Below are 20,886 nucleotides of genomic sequence, written 5' to 3' on the forward strand. Positions count from 1 at the left end.
TTTGCATTTTAAAAAAAAGATTTATTTAGACATCTGTTGCTCTTAAATTACAAAAATTAAAAAGAGCACGCAGTGCACAGACACACTACTTATTATTCTAAAGCTGTTTTAAGACGTAAGGTGGCTTTTTCAAGGTAAGACAACTCAGCATGATCCAAACTCAACTATCCATTTCTCATATTTCTCAATGTCCGCAGCAGATACAGATTTAGAAACTTTCTTCAAAGCTATTTCAAAGTCTTCCATAGTTGTTGGCATGTGCATTTCATCTCGGGAAAGATTTCTTATTTCTTCTGGTGTCAAGCCTTCAATACGCCTTCTCATAGCCATCAATGATGCATCCCTGTTAAGAATGCAAAAAAAAAAAAAAAAAAAAGTTACTCAATAGAGGACGGTGAGTTCAGTTGTTTGAAAGGCTCAACAGCACTCCAGTTAAGCTGTTGCATTCAAAAAGATACAATGAAGAATTGTAAATTTTACAGGAAGATCTCCAAGTGCTTGTACAACCTACCATAAATACTATGCCAGCCGTATTTTTCAAATATGGATTTATTCTCACTGGATCTCTGAATAGCTACTAGGCAAGGCAAAAGAGGCAAAGACTAACTGGTTTATCTAATGCCCCTGCATGCCAATAATGTAGCTGCTGTTTATAGTATTTTTAAACAGAAACAAGGCAAAGTAATGGTTTCACTTCTACATATAGAAGTGGCTGGAATGTTTTGAATGTTTCCTGGTCCAAATAGGAATCCCACTTCAAAGACAGAGGGGTCAACAGTATCTACACCTCCATCCTACACATTCACAGCTATATGTTAAACTACAAAATCTGTCCAGCCAGTAGCCCCTCAAACTTCTGGCCTCAATAAGCATTAAGTGCCTTTACAAGTGTGTCATTTTCTTGCTGCATTAAGTTTGACTGCATTTGGATTTCCAACAGTAATATCAGTAGCAGCCGGTGATGAGCTTGTGAGGTGATAAATGGATAACACTGAAAGACTAAAGTTCCTGCTAATTCATTGTTATGTAGCTTATAAGAAGAAAATCCTACTTATTTTTTCTAGCAGTAAAGATGGAAGGGTAATCCTGGGGATATCACAACAGGATATATAATATCATATTATTAGGTGAGAATCCAGAGAGAAAATATTTTATACATTGTCTTCTAGGAGGATTTATAAAGATGGTTTCAGCATATTCTGTTTCAGTTCCTTCCCCTAAAGGAAACCATAACTGACAGACTGCATGAATTTACTAAATAATTATTAGCAATTAGAATGCATAACACCATAACTAGAATTTCAGAACAACCCAAAAAAGTTGCCTTGTTGAACTCCATCTTAGTCAAATATCACTGTGCTTTGCTGTTATACCACCATTTGTGAACTAAAAGCTGGTGCTGCGCAAGGGGAGGGCGTGAGAGCATCCCATGCATCTCATTTGCTTCCAGACAGCAGTCTACAAAAAACCCCAACAAAACCCAGTCAACCAACCAACCAAAACACCCCACCGTACCTCAACACCCTGACAAAATTTAAGCACAGCTGCCACCACTTTCTTCTGTAAAGTCATTTTACTGACAGCCATTCCAACATTAACTCTTAGTGCTTTCTCAAATGCGCTCTTAGTGCCCGGAGAAGTACCAAAACTATGTTCAAAAAACGAGGCCACCCACTGGAACACACAGCAGGGGTCAGTTCCATTCCAAAGGCCTTTCAACCCTCACAGTCCACTCAAAACAATGACTCAAAGTCAGTTCATACTCACATCTAATATGCAATTTAGATGCATTTGATAGTTCCTGAATGCCTTCTTAAAATAAAGTTTCACCTTCATTTTTTCATAGTTATATGCTGACTGTTAGGAACTGTACTGTTATCTCTGAACTGGTTTTCACTCTGGATTTCACCTCAAATTCTTTAAAGTAGAAGAGTAACTTGAACAAACTGGAGTTCTTGGTTCACTTTTTCTTAAGTTCTGCTTGTGTCACTAGTGAGGACTGTTACAGTCTACAAGTTTGAACTTTACTATATTATATATTGCGAGTCTGAACCATGCAAAAGCACTTGTAATCAGCCGTATGTCTTTTTGTCTCAATGTAAATGAAACATCCATGTCTGAGATCTGTTTTTCCTGATACCATCAACAAAGTGTAAATATGCAGGCTAATACGAGTACTTTCTTACTAATTTCAAATCATGCACATCCAAACACCAGTTTGTCTGGATTTCTGGTTGCTGCCAACTCAGTCTTCTCTAAGGAGACTGCCACAAATGAAAGACTTGGGTGTTTGTTTGGGTTTGTTTGCTTGCTTTTGTTTTGGTTTTTTTTAATAGTATTTTTACAAATGGACTTTGATTAAAAAATAAAAAGCAACAGTGTGCATGTGTATATAAATATATATATGAAATTCACTGAAAAACATGTATTCTGACTTTTAAACAAGTGTATTGGTATCCAGTATAAATTTAATCACAAATAACGAACACTGAACAGGCCGGAGGAGACAAACTGCAGCTAAAATGCACAAAGCAGAAGGTCAAATAAACTCTCTTTCATATAACAGGAACCTATTAGCACAAACTCCTTTCAAAGCACATCCAAGACCAGAACTGAGCAAAAGAACACCACAAATTCATCAACAAGTGAAACAAATCTGCACAACACTGACTCAGAGCAACTAACATACCATTATTTTCCCAGACACTGTGTAAGGTTTGTTCAGGAAAGAGTACTGAGGCTCCAAACTCTTAGTTCAGCCTTCAGCGACCCTGCTGACAGAGCCTTTGGTGGCAGTTCTGCGTACAGGCTACTGGCATTCATCCCTGTGGCACAGCATATTGTCCTCTCCGCTGTGCTGACAAGGGTTTGCAGAGCTGTATTAGAAGTCAAGGCAAGAAATGCATCTGCGTTTGAGGAAAGTAACGAGGAGGTGGTTTTAATCCAGAACAGTTCTCCTATCCTGTTCAAAGTACAGCCCCACAACAGCTGCGTTGGCACAACTAGGAGTTCAAGCCTTGCACTGCTACCTCCAAAGCCTGGAAGCATAGTTACACAGGTGCTTATTAGACGACAACAGCATCTTAAGACGTTTTGGTTCTTTGTCCCTTACTGCTGATTCCATAATTGGCCACCGCTACAACTGTGCCAGTGCAAATCTTCAGATGTAAGCCAGCTGACTGGTATTAGTCTCCTAAAAGATCAGTCCTTTCCTTCCCTTTTCAATTTTTGATAGAAAAGATCGGGGGAAGGGTTAGAAGGTACTTTTAGTCAATTATTTCAGGAACCTAGGTTACAGAATAGGCCCACAAATGATTGTATGCAAACAGTACTGAGGAGAAGGGGAGATGGAGAAGGGAGAAGAAAACTTTAAGTCACGCTCATCACTAAAGCCAACGTGCTGAGTACACAGCTCTCGTACCATCACACAACACGGTATAGCTTTTCTGTGGCATGAAGGAAGGACACTCCACATTTTTCCTTTAGCTATTCCAGCCTCTGCCACTATCACCTCTTACACATGGATATTCTGCTGAAGTAGTACAACCTCAGCAGAATTACTGCAACTCTAGAAGTTAAAGCTTACCATCCTGTGGATATTCCTCATGCAAGGAATCTGGTATACATGAAAGAACATTAAATTTTACTCAAATCATACCTTGTTTAGATGACTATGTTGCAATTGCTCTTCATCATTATTATATGAAAATATCAAATGGAAATCTAAGTAAATATTAACACAGTATTTCACCTTTTAGCCATACATAAAAGACATGTTACAGTCTGTTCTTATCCAACAACTTTAATCATGTAAATTAGTTACTTTACAAACAGTTTTCTCAGAGTTTGTAGAATAGTGACACAAGTGATGCAATGTTAACATACCTGCATACGTTGGTAATGTCTGCACCTGAATAACCCTCCATTTTCTCAGCTATATTTGCAAGGTCAACATCATCAGCCAGTTCCAGCTCTCGCAGATTTATTCTTAGGAGTTCCTCTCTACCTTTTGCTAATCAAAGAATAGAAAATTGAGTCTATACCATTTACTTTCTGAAGATAAATAATGAATTGAAGAAGGGTAAGAGAGAAGAATAAGAACACAATACTTACTACAAAGGTAAATGTTCAATGTTTAGATTTAACCTGGTCCTGAATTCACAAATGAATTTGTGTACATGTATCAATTAGATTTTTAAACCAGGTCATTAAAACTAAAAGAATAATGATAAAGTTTACAGTTTAGTCTTTTCAACCACTCCCCTCCCCAAGTCTTCATACCTGATGGTAAAGGAATGTAAATTCTCTTTTCTAGTCTCCGTCTTAGGGCTTCATCAATATCCCAAGGAAAATTAGTAGCAGCAAGTACCATGACCATCTTGGAAGGATCGTCATTTTCAGTAGCTCCTCCAACACCTGCATTGGAGAAAAGAAGAAGTAAAATGTTTTGTGAAATTTAATGTATAGAGAGAACAATATCCACAATTCTGTAATATTAAAGCAGCTACTCTATTGCACTTTAGTGAGTCTAAGTGCGATAGAATCACTAAGTGCAACACAGTTCAGTTTTTCATCTGTATGAAAGCCTACAAGCAAAAATGGAGCCTCTGTTTAATTAGGAGCAGTGGCATATGCCATTGCTCAGATCAGGAAGTTCCTCTCTATCATGGCTGGAACGGTTTTACAGCAGAGTTGTTTGTATTTCTGCCATTACAGTGCTTCAATCTTCACATCAATGTCCTGGCATGGGAGGAAAAACAAAACAAGCCCCCAAAACCATCACCACACCAAAAACCAAACACCTGCCCCTCCCTCAAACAGTATTCACTAACAGCCACGCAAAAGAAGTGTTACTCCCCTACAAGGTTTCTTCACTTCTGAATTCAGGCCAAATGTTTCACATACACAGGTGGATTCTTACAAACTGCTGAAGTGAATGTTTACATTTGGTGAACTGAACCACAACTTCTCAGAGGCAGAGAGAACACCTCAGTCTCTGAAGTACTGTGAAACTGCTGCTATATGAAGAAGTTCATTTAATTAAACTTGCTACTCTCTGCATTTACTGTTTTTGCTTATAATCATAGGATTGTGCTGTGGAATAGCCATTGTACCTAGTCTGCCTGAAAATTTGCATATAAAACACCACTTATGAATGCTCAAGTAAAAGGACTTCAAATAGTTGTTACTAATACAATTAGCTTATGTACATACTTGAGTTATGAGAGCAGTATTAGAGCTCTGCTGCTATTTAAAGTCAAACATAAAAGGGTATCAACATCAGAGAAGCAGAAATAAATACACAAATCTTCTGACTCATGGAATTCTATCACAAATTACTCCACAGATTAGCACTTTCCAGTTGCTCCTTTCTGCCTCCCTGCTCACCAAAGTATAAAAAGGATGCCTTTATAGCAACTTTGCACAGCATTGTTGATTGGTGAAATATTAACTAGACAGCTGTAATGAACTCAGTGCTTTAAAAAGAAAACTCTTTCAACCATTTCTATAAAAAAATTGCCTTCATTTTTTATTTCTATCATTAGGAGGAAAAAAGAGATCCCAAAGAAGTTAAGGGTAACAATTGCCTTTGAAGTTCAAAATTGGAACAAGGTGACAGTTCTTTTGAATCACTTTTTACTTGGGTTTTGAAGAAGTAAGCGCTAAGCTCGGCAAAGACTGAAAGGCGCCATTACTACTTCTTTTCTTCTGTAGTTTTGAAATCTTGTATTTTCCACTGAATCTTCATTATTCTGTGTCAGTAATATAAGGTCATTGCTCAGATGCTGAAAGATTGTTAAATAACTGGTATCTTTTTTCCTTCCACACTGACAGTTGGAGTAGTGCAACTTGTATCTTTTTACCCCAATTTTATGTAAGGCTTTCAAACAAATTGCTTCCGAAGAATGAAGTTTTGATTTTGTTTCTTTTTCTCCCTCAGGTTTCCTCCAGTCAAGCACTTCCCAGTGATCAGGTTATTTACCATCCATTTGCACTAGCAGTTCTGCCTTCACACGTCGGCTAGCTTCATGCTCCTCTGAAGTCCCCCTGCGACTACAGATAGAGTCTATCTCATCAATAAATATAGTTGTTGGGGCATAAAATCGAGCCTAAAGAAAGCAAAAGATAAAGCAGAAACTGAAATGGCAGTCTACTCGCATTTAAGAAATAGCAGTGTATTCAGAGCTGAGTAATGACACATTTACCCCAATGAACCAGCTCTTAAGTATCAAACACCACCTAATCTTCCCCCTCTTTGCCCACTGCACACAACTATAGGGCAGCTGTGCATTCATTAATAACATTTGAGCAGAACAGTTTTTGGCAAAGTCCTATAATTGTTAGGGCTATAAACAACTGTTTAATAAGCTAAAGGAAGTTTTACACCTTAGGAATAACATTTATAACTGTGAAAGTCATCACAGAATACTTGAATAAGAATTCACTTAAAGCTAGGACAAACATTAAGCTAGGACACTGTAATATGGTGTCCAAGAGACAGGTCAACTGCAAAATAACTCCAACCTTTCTGAAAACAAGAGAGGTCAAAGACAAGGATCTGCAATAAGAAAAGCTATTGGCCTGCAGCAGTTGAGATGCTGTCCATTGTGTACATGCATTTCTGACTGATAGGCATGATATCAACTCATTTCATATGATCAAGCTATATTGTAAAAGATCTTTTGTTTCCTTTCTGCCTACCGTAATTGCAACTCTGCTGCCCCCTTCAGTACTGGGCACCCTTGCAAACACTGCATGCAAACCTGGCAACACGTGAACAAAAAATTCCATATGCTGAGCCAATTTCAAGTGTTAGGTGCTTTGAAGCCACCTACACTTTGGAAGTCCACTTATTTTAAACACAAATGAAAAAACATCCATAACAACAAAACACTCGCAGCCTAAGTAGGATTCTCACCCAGAATCTAGTTTTACATTCAAGTATGTTCTACAGCACTCATCAGCTTACAGTGAGTTACCTCTAATATAACAAGCTAACCCTGAAAATAAAGATGATCCAGTTTTTTATAGAGCTATTTAGGAATAACCAGATCTTGAATGTACATGGCCAAATCAGAAGGTCCTAAAGTGTCTGAAGCTTGTTTCTGTACGCTATGAGTTCTAAACCTTGGCAAGGTTTCACTATTCCAGAAGTAATTCTACTTCATTATCTCACTATTTATGTTCAGAAACATCAATCACCATTTCAAACAGTAGACGAACAAGTTTCTCAGACTCTCCTCTGTATTTTGAGGTAAGTGTGGAAGAAGAAACATTGAAAAAAGTAGTCTTGCATTCAGTGGCTACAGCTTTTGCTAGGAGGGTCTTTCCAGTACCAGGAGGACCAACCATCAGCACACCCTATTAAAATGAAAAAGAACCACTTTTAGGACAAGAATCAAAACACGGACAGTTTCACTGTTTGTTTAATAGTGTAATATTAAAATACTAGATGTAAACTTTCCCTTGAGAAGTTATTCAAAGATAAGTAATTAATTACTATTGCTTACTTAGAACAACATAGCTGAAGACAGTCTATTTATCTGGCTGACATCTTTATTTTGTTAGTACTACTTACCATAAATTTTGTTACTAAAAAGTGGAAAGAATTTCATAAACTGTAAAACATCTGAAATTTCTTGTTCCACCAAGATACCATCTCAGAATCCTACTTATGATCGCAGAATCAGATTTTTTCATACCTTCCATGGTCTTCTAATTCCCTTAAAAAACTCCGGCATCCACATCGGTAAAACTACAGCTTCCTTAAGTAGCTTTTTGGCTTCTACTAAATCAGCAATGTCATCCCTGACAAGAAAGAGAAAGTTGTTTGACAGATTCAGACAGGCTGCAAAAGAATCGGTCCACAGCTTAAAATAATATGCAACTAAACTTATTGTTATGTAACAGCACTTCCATAATTCAGGAAAACAAGTTGGATTTATTTACGTTCTAGTGGCAAAAGCCTACAACAACTACAGTTGACATCCAGCTAGGAGACTCGAGCTGGATGCAAAAGCAAAGAGAGACACATTTCACTAGAGCTTCATTGTTCTTATTCACAGAAAGAATAATAAGGCAAACTGGTTAAACTTATGGTAGTTACAGATGATGCATTCTTCTTTTGCCAAAAGGTTGACTGTCCCTGAAAATTCAATACAATCTTTCATCGTTATGAGAAAATTTACTGAAGACTAGTAAATGGAGCTGAATTAAAAAGAATTTTTAGAATTCTTTTTCAAAGTTACAAATGTATTAATTCTTAGATACCTTATAGGCAGGTCTTATTTTCTTGAAGGTAACTCTCAGGGCATTCCACTTATCAGCATGTGCCCAAGTAATATTTTGGTTTCAAAACATATCTATATGGAGAATTAGTTTCAAATCTGAAGCTGTAATTTAAGATTCAATATAAAAACTGAAACATACATTTACATATTAAGCTGAAATACATGACAGCTGCATGCAAACAAAGCTGTTTGTGGGATTGTTCAGGGTTTTTTTTTAAAGCCGACTGTAATTTCCAGAAGATTTTTGCTCATTTAATCCTCACAAAATCACCTAAGCTTGGAAACATCTGGAACACAAAACAACCTTTGTATAAGGTTTAATATTTAACACATTTATGTAAAGGTACTGGCACATGGTTGTATTTTATACTGGCAGTCACATCATGTCCAGCAAGATTTCAAAGGGTTCCTATATTGACATAACTTCTTTCTATCTTGGTACATGCCTGGGTAGAAAAACAGGTTTTTAAATGAAGAGACATTGGCAGACACTAGAACAATGCAAAAGAGTATCTCAAATATTGATTTCAGGACTCTTTGAAAAGCTTGAGAAGCTTTGTATGGTCAGGTTGGATGGGGCTCTGAGCAACCTGAACGAGGGAAATATGTCCCTGCCCATGGCAGGGGGTTGGACTAGCTGATCTTTAAAGGTTCCTTCCAACCCAAACTATTCTATGAATCTATGTGTGGAAAAAAAAGTTTAAAAAAATATTCAACTACGCAAGAAGTTTAGTTGCCTATTTAATGAGTAAATAAAATCTGTAGGTACTTTTTATATGTAAGCATATGCTAAAATACTTAATTATTGTCTTTTGTATAAGATAAAAAAGAAACAACTCGAAAAGACTGGCAGCAGTATTCAAACTTACCATCGAATGTTGGGATTCTGAGAAATTATATCTCTTTCCAAAGCTTCTACTAGATCTTTATCATATCCAGTACTATCAAACTTCTTTGGTTCAGACTCTGAAATCTCAGATGTGGATTTGTTCTGCATATATAGGATATAACAACGTAACTACATAACAATGGTTATGCTACTAATGGATTTTTATAACAAGTCAACAACAGCATAATACTTCTAGAAGGTGGCAACATAAGCCAGCATGAAAATTGTGAAGCATCCCTATTACTGCTGCACTGCAGGATTGATGTGTTCACCCAGACTTCTGTACTACCCTGGTCCTACTTCCTTCTCCCCAAAGTCAGCATACTGTACTGATACCGTTTCTTTGCTTTTCTAGGTGATCAAAACTGCATACACCTATCCCTGTATAACAGTGTTCACCTCTTCTCCCAGAGAAATCAAAAGCTATCTGACAGTAGCTGGGTAGGGGGAATTATGTGTGAGACTGGATCAGAAAGTGTCACACTGAGCTAGAGTATCTCAAAACCTGTTAAGTGTCATAAATATGCCATATATATGGGACACACAAAAAATTAAGCAGGACTTTGATATGTAGGATGAGCAAAGGTGATCTGCAGGAAGGTCACAGGAGTAAAAAAGAGGTAATTAACTGATACAGAAGCATGGACAACAACAGCAGAGAAGCAGCTCTGCAGTAGAGCAGAAGCAAAGAAGTTGCACAGTTGAAAGGGCTCAAACAGCAAGGCCATGCAACTGAAAGGAAATAAAATGCACTAGACATACCCCATTTTTTATACACTTAACAGCAAGCACTGGTGATGACAAAACAACTGTAAAAAAGAAAAGAGACCTATCCTGTCTCTGTGTGTGTATATCCTTAGTGAGAGAGGATTATCACTCAAAGACAATGTCATTTAGCTCCTAATAAAAGCAGTAGCTTACATAGCTAAACAATTCCACCCTTGTGGTTTATACTATTTCCACAGGCCATGACACCTTGCCACAACATAAGGTTGCTGAAGCTATTACATGGATATTTGATTTATTCAGACTTTATTCAGACTGGAATTTAGTGTCTTCAGTAGGATCTCTTACTCTGGCCATCAGCTAAATTTATGGAGACCAGAACACAAGCAAAAATTAAAGCACTCCGATTGCAAAGAACAGATCACAGATCATTCTCTCTCACAAAGTATGCTGGGTTTGTGTTTGTTCTAAACTGAAAAGAGTGCAGAGCCAATACCAGATCTCAACAGAAAAAAAATAAGTAAAAGGTCTCCCTTTAAGATTAAATAAATCTTGAAATGCTTTGAAACAGGTGTGTCAATCTCAGTCTAAAACATACAAAAGCAGTTAAAGAACCCGCAAGGACATCCCATCTGAATGAGCTCCACCAGGCTTGGTTTCAGGAACTGAGTGGTATAATTTTAAACAACTCTCTCCAAGCTGCAGTAAACAAGCCCCTATTTACCAGATCACTTCCTCTAGATAAGGGGTTGTGGTTTGCTTTTTTTTTTTAAATTAATCCGTAACCAAAGACTGTCCATAAAGCAAAAATACCTTGCGAGGTGAAATTCAAATCAGCACGCTGACTTGAACAGAAGAAACATTTTACAGGTGTCTAATTTTATAATAGATTCAATATTAAGAAAGTAAGACTGAGTTTCTCGACTTCATGAAGTTATTTGCAAGCTTACCTTTTCCTCTTTTCCTTTATTTTGCTGATCCTTTTTTTCCCGGCTGCGGACCGCCTTCCCTTTATCATTGGGATTTCGAGAGGATGGACGGTGAGGGCCTCTGACAGCTGCACTTATACGATTATTGTGACCTCTGCAATCACTGCACTGAGCAGACTGACGTTTTCTGGGTCCTGGCGAAGGTCTAATTAGTTGTAACATATGCAAAAAGCCTCAGTGTAAAGTCACTGGTGAGCACTACATAACCAAATCAAGTGGTTACAAACTGAAAAGCCACTTTGCTCAAGATAAAAATCTGTATGTCAGAAACAAGACAGACATTTTTAGATAGTCACTAAGAAACCATTTTCCCTTTGCTGCAAGCTCAGGGCTCATTTGCTTAAAACAAGCTCCTTGCTTTCTATATTTCATAAATAAAAGTAATCCTAGTATTATGGAGCTTAGAAAAAAAATAAACAAGAAAACCCCCCAATATATCTCCTCCATATCACAATGGTCCTCACTCTCCTACCCAAAGAAATGGAAAGGTTTCTTGGGAACGACAGTTTTATTTTTACTTCCTGGGAAAGAAAATGTGTACGTGAGGCCTCCAGTTGTTTGAAACTAGACTACTTTTAGAAGCACATATGAACAAACCAGTATCGTGACTGGTATTATGGATTTCTTTTTAAAAATTCAGTTCCTTCCCCATACAAATCCATCACTCTCACAGATAGACTTTTTGCATGAGCCTTCCTAAAATTCCAGCATTAATAAGCTATCAGTCAAGTTTAAGTTCAAGGATATTTCTAGAGAACAGAAAACGGAAGACTCTGATTTTGAGAGCATTTACTTGAACTAGAAGATGTGTTTTGACCTATCGTTCAAGACATATCAGGATTCAGTACCTTCATAAAAGTTGTCTTTAACTGATTCCCAGCACCAAGTTTGTTAGAACTGTACATACCTCTTCAGTGTGAAATGCATATTAGGCAACATGAATATGCTAATGATAAGATCAGAAGCGTTAAAGTCTTTTCACTCTCCAAATGAAGTATCTACCAACCTATATTTTTATTTATGAACACCTAGCCACCTCCAAATTCCACCCCAAAGCTCAAAATACAGGAGCAGTGTGATTACACATCCAATTTCCACCTAAATTAGTGAGTTCTGCTATGTCAGTATAGGAATTTACTGTAGCTATGCCAATGCAACATGGCCCAAGTTTTCACTGTGGCTTTTTCATATTACCACAACTCAATACTTCACCAGCTGGCAAGATAAATGGAACAGAAACAGTTTTCTCAAGTCTTTCCCTTTTCAGAAACATGAGTTTGTGTATTGCTTCTCCAGAAAGCTTCAAAACATTAGGAAAGTTCTACCTCCCAGACTCTATTCTTCCAGAAGGTTTGAACGAAATTGGCTAGCAGTGTTCCAAAGTTCTTAAATGAGATAAACAGAAACAGGGTGATCACACGAGAACTGTTTCTTTCAGAAGGCAGGCTTAAAATAAATCAATTTTTTTAAAAAATGTAAAAATGTACCCATAAAGACTGAAGTTCTCCATCTGCGAGAAACAGCTTGTAAGTTCAAAGCCTCAAAGAACAGTTTGACAGTACAGCTAAGCTGATCTAATATTCACTTTCTGACAGAATGCACAGTTCCATGTCTGCTTTGCATGCACTACTCTTCCCTCCTTCATGCTACCACTGGCACGTGTTAGAACCTCCAATTAACCAGTTCAGATAGCAAATCTCAGGAAAAAAAACAAACACAAAAGCCAAACAAACTAAAAGCCACACAAGAAAACACTAGCCCCACAAAATTTTTTTGCCAATCTAGGATCCTGAACCAGCTAATCAATGACAACGGAGACAAAAGTGAAAAAACTCAGGCAACTGACGAGGGTAGGACTACCCTTTCAGTAGGAGCTACACTGTCAAACCACACCACACCGCCTTGGCTTCACAGACACTAACTCAGCATAATTCAAAACTACTTTTGAAATAAACAGACTTGCCTGCAGCTGCTTGTTCCCACCCCTTCCTTTGAGCTTAACTGACCAGTTCCTGAAGGAGATCAGGGAACCACCTTGCTAAACAAAAGGAACTGAGCTTAGGCACTTCTAGATTTTACTGTTACTCTGATAATATGTCTTCATCCTTTTCATATCAGCTACATGCAGGATCATTTTAAAGTTGATGAGAAGATCAATTCAGGAATAGAGTTGAGCTTCCATGGAATGACAAGTTTATCTTAAGCCAGGGGAAAAAAACCAAAACAAAACAAAATGCAGCTTGACATTAGTCAAACCTATGTAAGATAAAAGCCCCAGAATGTTCTCCCTCAAAACTGCATCTTCTTCACCACAAATGGTGGCAAGCTGCTGGTGATACACATATGTAAGTTCTAGAACAAAAATTACACAGGAACAGGCTGAAGTCAAAGCACACTTTGCCCTTATAAACATTAATTTAGGTCTTCAGGTTTCCTCTTACCTACGTTCAGCAGGTACTGGCAAAGACCAGACTTCTGCATCATGAGCCGGTAATTCTTGTTGTGAAGCTTTCAATGGAGTACTGTCTAGTTTAAAACTCTCTAGTGTTTTCATTATATCTTTCACATGCTTAGCTTCCACACTTATCTCCTGCCAAACCTGATTAAAAAAAAAGTAGATTAAGCACATTGCAAATAAGTTTGTAACAGTCCTCTGTTCAAGCCCATGTAATGCCTGGATGGATTCCACAAGGTTTCACAAGCTACCTGATTCTACTTCAATAGACAAGAATAATGTACATCAGATATTAAGAAGGTTTTCCTGCCTTCCTCAGGACATTTAAAGGATAAACAAATAGATTTTGGATTTAACACCAAAGAGACTTCTGACAAATTTCTCATATTAAACAAGTATGACAGAAGAGAGCACAACCTAATAGATCGAATGTCAATGGAGAAAAATAATGGTTTGTGTTAAGGATAAATTAACATGGCAGCCACAACTCAGTTTCTATTAAGGATCTAAGTCACACTACTAAAACACTGAGAGGGAAATAGGACTATTCAAAATGATACCAGCCTAAAAAACTTCAGCGTAACAGGGGCACCCATCAGCAAGCAGCTGACAAGCCAGACAGTGCGCTGGCTCCCCAGGGCTGTGTTCCATTGCCTGTTTTGTCACTGTCAGAGCAAGAAGTCATAAAGATGACTTAAATAACAAAAGAACTTTAATAACAAAAAAGCCTATATATAACAGCACTACAGTTTATCAGAGAATGCTGTATTTTTATACTTTTGTTTACCATAACATAGGCAATTCTTGTTACTTTAATGCTTTTCCCTCAAAATGTCCCAGAAATGTACTATTTACCTGTTGCCATTTCTGCTGCAGATATGTATCTCTGACAGAGTAGAGGTACTTATTCATTTGGTCAAGAACTCCCTGGTAGTAGACCATTGCAGAGTCATAATTTCCCAGTAAGGCATATTCACGGGCCAGCTTTACATTCTCACTGATCATAACAAGGCTCATGTTCAACATGAAGCTGGAAAAAATAAGAAATACTAAGGAAAAAAATAATCCCAGAACCAGAACAAATTTTTGCAACGATTTTCATACCCTCATTATCTCATTTGGCATATCAAAATACAGAAGGTGGAAATATACTGGTTAGAAAAAGGTCCTAGAACAAACGTCATCCATATAGAAAGATAATTGTTTCTCTATTACTAGAAATGAAACTTCACAGAATTGTTCCATGCAATGAAGATTCTGTTGAAAAGCATATATAAGTTATGCAGATTTAAATGCACCATTGCAAGCCACAACTGCATACCCTCCTTCCCTCTTTATTCTATTCTAACATAAACTGGTATTTTACCGTTAGCACTACAGCATCATCCATACTATACCGGCCTGTGATTTAAAAAAAACCCAGCAAACAATAAACCAAAGCCCTTTTTCCAGATGGACTACATTTTGTTAATTTTTTTGCCTTAACAGTCCATGCATATAAGTTTAACAGTTGGATTTTGCCTTGTGGAGAACACTATTTTTCCATTTGTTTGATTTAACAATTCTGTAGTTCTATTTAATGTTTCTTTGAAACAAATATCCACTTTCAATGTCCAGCTTGCATCTTCTTATCACCTTTATTTTTACACTGAAAAAGAAACTCTTGAAAAATGTTGAGGCTGCTAAATTATCACTGAGTGGTAAGGAATGACCACAATTAAACATTTAGTGTGTAGTTACCCACTTTATTTAACATATTCTTCAAACCATGCTACTTTTCCTCACCGGTGGTGGGGTGTTTTTTTTGAGCAAACATCACAGACTGTGACCACTTCCACTTTGTAGCATTAGCAGAATCTGCACTTTTAGATTAGAATAGCATAGAATTATTATTTATACAAGTACAGTAATAAGTAGAAGCAGTAGTTATTCTTTACAGTCACCACTGTTCATAGAGCAGTCGTCCTATGTTCTTATCTATTACTTATACTAGCTATCCCCTTCTTCTCTAAGGTACCTGCACTGTGTCCACTTTTCCTGTCTCTTGCACATCAAGAATTTCACCACTCTCCTCCTAATTTCCTAGAACCAAGCACAGAAAACATTAAAATAAGCTAATAAACATGCCTGCAAGAGAGTTGTCTTGCTCTCATTTCAGTACCTGTAGCCAGTCAGTACCAGTAAGAGGCAATTGCAGACAGGCAATTGCGGCTAAGCCCTGGGATGAAGCATACTTGATACAGATCAACTATTTAAAGAATGTAAGAGGTACCGAAGTCACATGCGCAATAAACTGACTTAAGACTGAACACAAGACCAGGTCAGGGTCAAATTTGGACACATTATCAGAGGTTTCTGAAGCCACACTTTGCACACACCAGACAATCTATTGCTAAAATATTAGCTCCCCATTGTAAGTAGGGGCTGCTAAGTATAAATCAAATATTTTAAGACTTCCACTCCTTTTACTGTCCCCTTTCTGAGTAGCTTTATGCACGGACACACAGCTGATCCATCCCTAAGCCAACATCCTTGGCTTCCTTCCTCTTCTTCCCCAGTTTTCCTAGAAGCAGATAGCTGCTGTGAGAAGTTTCAGCCCAAACAGCAAAACTCTGGCAGCAGAGGAGCTGAAGACAGGCCTCTGACAGCCCACACCCATCCTCGCAGAAGGGACCTGTGGGGTGGAGTCTGGAAACCTGCTATCATAAGAACCTACACTATATAATCTCACTCTGGCCAGAGACTCGCTGAGCTGGCTGTGATGTCCACAAGCTGATATAGTTAATGTGACCAGCAACTACAAAGACTATAAATATCCCAGGCTAATTAGGCTTTGCAGACACAGTTTGACTTGGGAGTTTTGTTGGTTTGTACCTCAGGAGGAAGAGCCTGAAGATGTTTGTCAACTGCTGTATGGATCATCACACAGATATTACCAAGGTTTTCCCTGCTATATTTGGGAGCAGGCTTTTCCACTCCTGCTCATCCTACCAGATACACCTGTTTGCCTGTCCTGAGAATTCAAACCGATGACTAACACTACTGAAATCACAAGTTGAGCAAGATGCTAATAAACGTTTTAAAAAATCAAGTAAGAGCAAGTTGCTAAAGCCACACTAGACTTCCAAATACAGAGAGAAGTCATAGGTAACTTTTTTTACGCTGAATGCTGTAGAGCAATCCCAGCAGAACAGCAATTCTGTTCAAATATCCAGGAAAAATAAAAGCTTTTAAGAGTAGTTTTCATCTAGCACTGTTAAAATAGCAAGCATCAAAAAAACCCTAAGGAGGCTAAGTCAGAAAGATATGAAAGCTTTGGACTAAAATTACAGTACTGCACATAACAAAAAAAAGTAAATGTGATTTTTCAGGTACGGGAAGACAGAGAACAGAAGGACAGAAGGGAGAAACACACAGAAGAATGAGCTACTAACATCTCATGGGGGGGCGGGGGGGGAAGGTAGTGCTCACTTAAGTTTACAATGCTTCCAACATAACCAAAAGTAGTAATTTCAATGAAAATCCTGGAATCTATCCATTTCATCACTGGCACTGAAAATGCAAGAGAATTTAGTTTAAACTAGAAAACCAATTTAATTTGGTGCTTCACATTGAGTCATAAGAGCAGAAGAGCTTGAAGTGGCTTCCAAATACAAGGCTCTTGTGTACAAGTGGGGTAGAAAAGCTGCTGGCTCTGCTTATGTGTGGACATGCCACCACTGCTGCCACTTGAATACAGGCAGTGTCAGAGCTGATACACTAATGCGAGTCTGTAGGCTTACTGCACCTGTAACCGAAGATGCTGAAGTAGTTCTAAGATGGGAAAAAAAAAAGTAATTAGTGTACTAATCTGAAACCAGATTAAAGTTTGCAGCAGAAATCATGGCAGACTGTGGCAGCTCAGAGTAGGGTGTAAAACACACGTGGGAGACACGTGAACATGCATAAAGCCAGAGTTAAACCAGACCTGAAAGAATGAGAAAAAACCCAAACACAAAACTGCACCACTTAATTTTTAAAGTATTTACAAATACCCAATACTATCCTGCAACAGGATGTCAAAGCAACAAGGCTGCACTTATCAGCTATGACCTTTCCATGAATCATGCCCAGTGAAGTTATTTATGTTCCAACAGCAACTGAAATAGTAATGAGCTCGTAAAGTTTACAGCAAACAGGATATAAGGAAGATAACCTAAGCATTTTGTCTTGCAGGTTTAATTCTACACTGTGTACACACACTGTACAGTAAGAATACTCGCTCTCTACACTAGCTGTGGGTATATATGGTTGCCTGAAATTAACACAACAGAAACCCACCAAATTAACCCATCTCCAGTAACTGAATACATTTTATCATTTGCTCCAAGCACCTAAAAGACTTCTAGAGTTTGGAACAGTCCAGAGCAGCAGGGGTTGAAACCTAACGAAGGTTCAAGGTACCTACAAGTTTTGAGAATGTTTTGGAATTTTTATATTTTATTTTAAAGATAACAGCCTGACCATCATCAAGAAAACACTGGGATTCATCATGTTTTCCACAATGACTTCAAGGAATTATCATAAGGAATGACTATAATTTCTGCTTGCATTCATACATTAGAATTTGGGAAGCTGTAACTGAACACAGTATCAATCTGTTTACACAAAAAAATCCCCCGCTTTAAAAAATAAAAGAAGAGATGATATGCAGATGGGAGAGAATATTAAAGTTGGGGTCTATCAGTTACTACAAGGAACCCATCAGCTACCCTGCTGACTCAGAGAACAGCACAAACCATACAAGGAAGATACTTCCAAAGAGTCTAACCTTAATGTTTGAGCTTAGCCAGAGCCTGAAGTTTGGCAGTGTACATTTCCATTATCTCAGCCTGCTATACAAGCTCTGACTTCAAAGAAATCATGTAAAATTCAGAAAGTTCTCTCAGCAAGCCAGAAGAGAAAAAAATTCTCAAAGTAACAGTTTTTAGGAATCAGTTTTTACTGATGACATGGTAGCCTGTATCACATTTGAGCTCTCTCCCAGCTTTAATAACTTCTCTTCATAACATCCACTCCTAGCAACATTTAGTATCAACAAGCGATTGTGTTAATTATTTGGGAAATAGAAGAGTTGTCAGACTTACTGGATACTAAACAAACTCGTTCTCATCCACTTACTGTATGTAACAGTAACGGTAGTCAAAGAAAAACCATCAGCAACCACGAACACAAGCATACCTAGCTGTTTATGCAAAAAAACCCACAAAACATTGTTGGCAGATGATTTTGTTTTCGAGGCTAAGCACTTCAAAAGACTTAAAAGAAGTCATCTTACTTACTCCCCATTTCACAGGGGCTGGTATTCTTTTACATGGTCAATGTTAAATTGGCAGATTTCTCAAAAAATTTAGAAGGGTCTCCAGCAGAATGGATATCTAGAATTGCTGCCTACTGCTTCTCTCTGTTTGGAGCGAAAACTGGTATAACTGCAAAAAGCTTACTTTACTAGCAAAAAGAAAAAAAAAAAAATAGAGGGGGAAGGGAGAAGTACGAGACAAAGTTCAGCGTTTGAACTAGTGCCACTGGTGCCCTCAGAGAGGAGCCCGGCAGGGCCAGGGTGCTGAGCGGCCACACACCTCCAGGCAGCCGCGTTTCGCTGACTTCAGGGACGCCACGGCGATGCCCCGCGCGGCCCCGAGCACGCGTGACTACAGCAGTGACACAAGACCGGCGACCACGGTGTAATGGTCACGGGTGTCACGACAGCAACGACCGCGGCGACTCACTCGCTGAGCGGCGCCCGGCCCCTGGGCCGCGGCACAGAAGAGCCGCCCCCCTCCTGCCGCCCAGGGCGGAGAGGTGCCTGGGTCCCCCCAGGGAGGCCCACGCCACGCGGGGAGCGGGCGTCGCCCCTCGCCTCAGGCAGGCAGCCGAGCAGGGACAGCGCACGGCCCCGGCGAGGCCGGGGGGAGTGGAGGGGCACCCCGCCAACTGGCCGCCCTGAGCAGGGAAGATACCGCGAGCCTCTCTCACTCACTTACTCCTCTCCGGAGCTCGGCCCCACCGCTGCAGCAGCAGCTCCCAGCAGCCAGGACCCCTCCGCTTCTTCCTCCTCCTCCTCCTCCTCCTCCGGCGGCGCTAACCCCTCCCCCGGCCTTGCCCGCCTCCTCCCGCCGCCGCCGGCAGTTTGAAGACAAATCCGGTTGCGTCACTTCCAGCTCGGGGAGGACTGGGGGTGTGTGTGGTGAGACTGAAGGTCCGCCCAAGCGGGCCGACAACACGTTGGTGCCTGTTTTAACATTACTAAGAGCGATGAGCTTTTTTTTTTTTAATTTTTAAGGGAGAAAAAAAAAAATAAACGGGGAGGAACGTAAAAGTCCAAGGGGAGAGGAAAAACTCCGATGCATTGGCCGGGAATCGAACCCGGGCCTCCCGCGTGGCAGGCGAGAATTCTACCACTGAACCACCAATGCTCGTGCGACAATATTCTCCCGCCTCCATCAGTCGAAGGCGACAAGGGCGAACTGCGCCTGCGCTGCCGCGCGCCTTCAAACGGCCGCGGCGAGGGGAACCGCCCCGCCGCGACCGTTTGAAAACCCGCGGCGGCGGTTGAGGGGAACGGGCCTATATGTGTTTTTAAGGGGGATTAAATTTCTCCCCGGAGATATTGCAAGAATAAGGACAGTGGAAAGATACCACGGCCATCTTAGGAATTCCAGTTATATTAGAAACGTTGCTGTGAAATACTGTTTGCGTTTTAAGTGTATTAAACAGAGAAATGTGGTGAGAGTTCGTCGGCGTTGCCACAGGTGTAACCTGACACCAGCACATGAGAGGCCTGAGAGCACAGAGAGGCCAAAAACCCCCAAGTTTATACCTCCAAGGAGGAAAGATGCAGCATGGTGAGGGATCAGGTGCTACCAACGCAGACCAGGCCCACCCTGATGGACAGCAGGCTGAGCTAAAGTAGGATCAATCAGCAAAAAAGGGCTTCATTCAGCTATTTACCTTCCATGATTCACAAAGATGGGTTTTGCCTAGTGAATAGCATGTATCCATTTTAATCTATGCATTCATTGCTTTGTGACTGTCTCCAGCTCTCTCTCTGTTATAAAGAGTGGTGTTCTGGGAAAGAAAACTCATCATGTACTACGCAGGGCTGTGGAAAACCATATGCCAAAATCAGTAAGCCACAGGAAACTGTCCTTGCATATGGTGTCCCTGACAGAGTGGTAACTTACCATCTGTCTGAATGGACTCAGCTGCTTCATAGCAAATAGGATCTAAACGTTTGGCACAATGCAGCCACCTTATGATAGTCCATTAGGGTGAACTCAGTAGACCTGCAGCATGATATAGTCCTTTAAGTTTATCACAACCATTCTTACCCTTTTGCTCGTACATTTGTACCCGTTTAACATTGTTAAATTGGCAATTTTAGTCTATCCCTTTAATGAGCGTCTGAATTTCAAACAAGTATTTCTACATTTAGCTCTAAGTTAAAGACAGCTGTTCATGCATTTCTAAAATTCTAAGTGTTACTGTATCACATCA

General features: G+C 39.4%; 1 protein-coding gene and 1 non-coding gene across 9 annotated transcripts in view; both read right to left on the reverse strand.

The window, feature by feature from the left end:
* The window catches only part of KATNA1 (katanin catalytic subunit A1), a 24,614-nt gene continuing 3,728 nt past the window's right edge, over window positions 1-20,886 (reverse strand). The window contains exons 1-13 of one of the 8 annotated variants that reach the window (XR_012622522.1): window positions 19,374-19,464; window positions 15,368-15,432; window positions 14,206-14,380; window positions 13,337-13,494; window positions 10,857-11,040; window positions 9,161-9,282; window positions 7,704-7,809; window positions 7,204-7,362; window positions 5,984-6,110; window positions 4,282-4,416; window positions 3,886-4,012; window positions 2,690-2,876; window positions 241-343 (exon numbers count right to left, since the gene is read on the reverse strand). Coding sequence is in view for 7 of the 8 variants with exons in the window: in XM_074818734.1 (XP_074674835.1) it covers window positions 145-343; window positions 3,886-4,012; window positions 4,282-4,416; window positions 5,984-6,110; window positions 7,204-7,362; window positions 7,704-7,809; window positions 9,161-9,282; window positions 10,857-11,040; window positions 13,337-13,494; window positions 14,206-14,380; window positions 15,368-15,402 (1,527 nt within the window). In the remaining variant the exon portion in view is untranslated. Of the gene's footprint in view, window positions 344-2,689; window positions 2,907-3,885; window positions 4,013-4,281; window positions 4,417-5,983; window positions 6,111-7,203; window positions 7,363-7,703; window positions 7,810-9,160; window positions 9,283-10,856; window positions 11,041-13,336; window positions 13,495-14,205; window positions 14,400-15,135; window positions 15,155-15,367; window positions 15,433-19,369; window positions 19,510-20,886 lie in introns of those variants that run through there. The other 7 variants (XM_074818734.1, XM_074818739.1, XM_074818736.1 and 4 more) reach the window with 7 other exon arrangements.
* Window positions 19,735-19,805, reverse strand: TRNAG-GCC (transfer RNA glycine (anticodon GCC)). The gene has a single exon. It is a non-coding gene; the product is annotated as a tRNA-Gly (tRNA).

Source organism: Strix aluco, chromosome 3 (genome assembly GCF_031877795.1).
Source record: "Strix aluco isolate bStrAlu1 chromosome 3, bStrAlu1.hap1, whole genome shotgun sequence".
In the NCBI taxonomy this organism is placed as follows: Eukaryota; Metazoa; Chordata; class Aves; order Strigiformes; family Strigidae; genus Strix; species Strix aluco.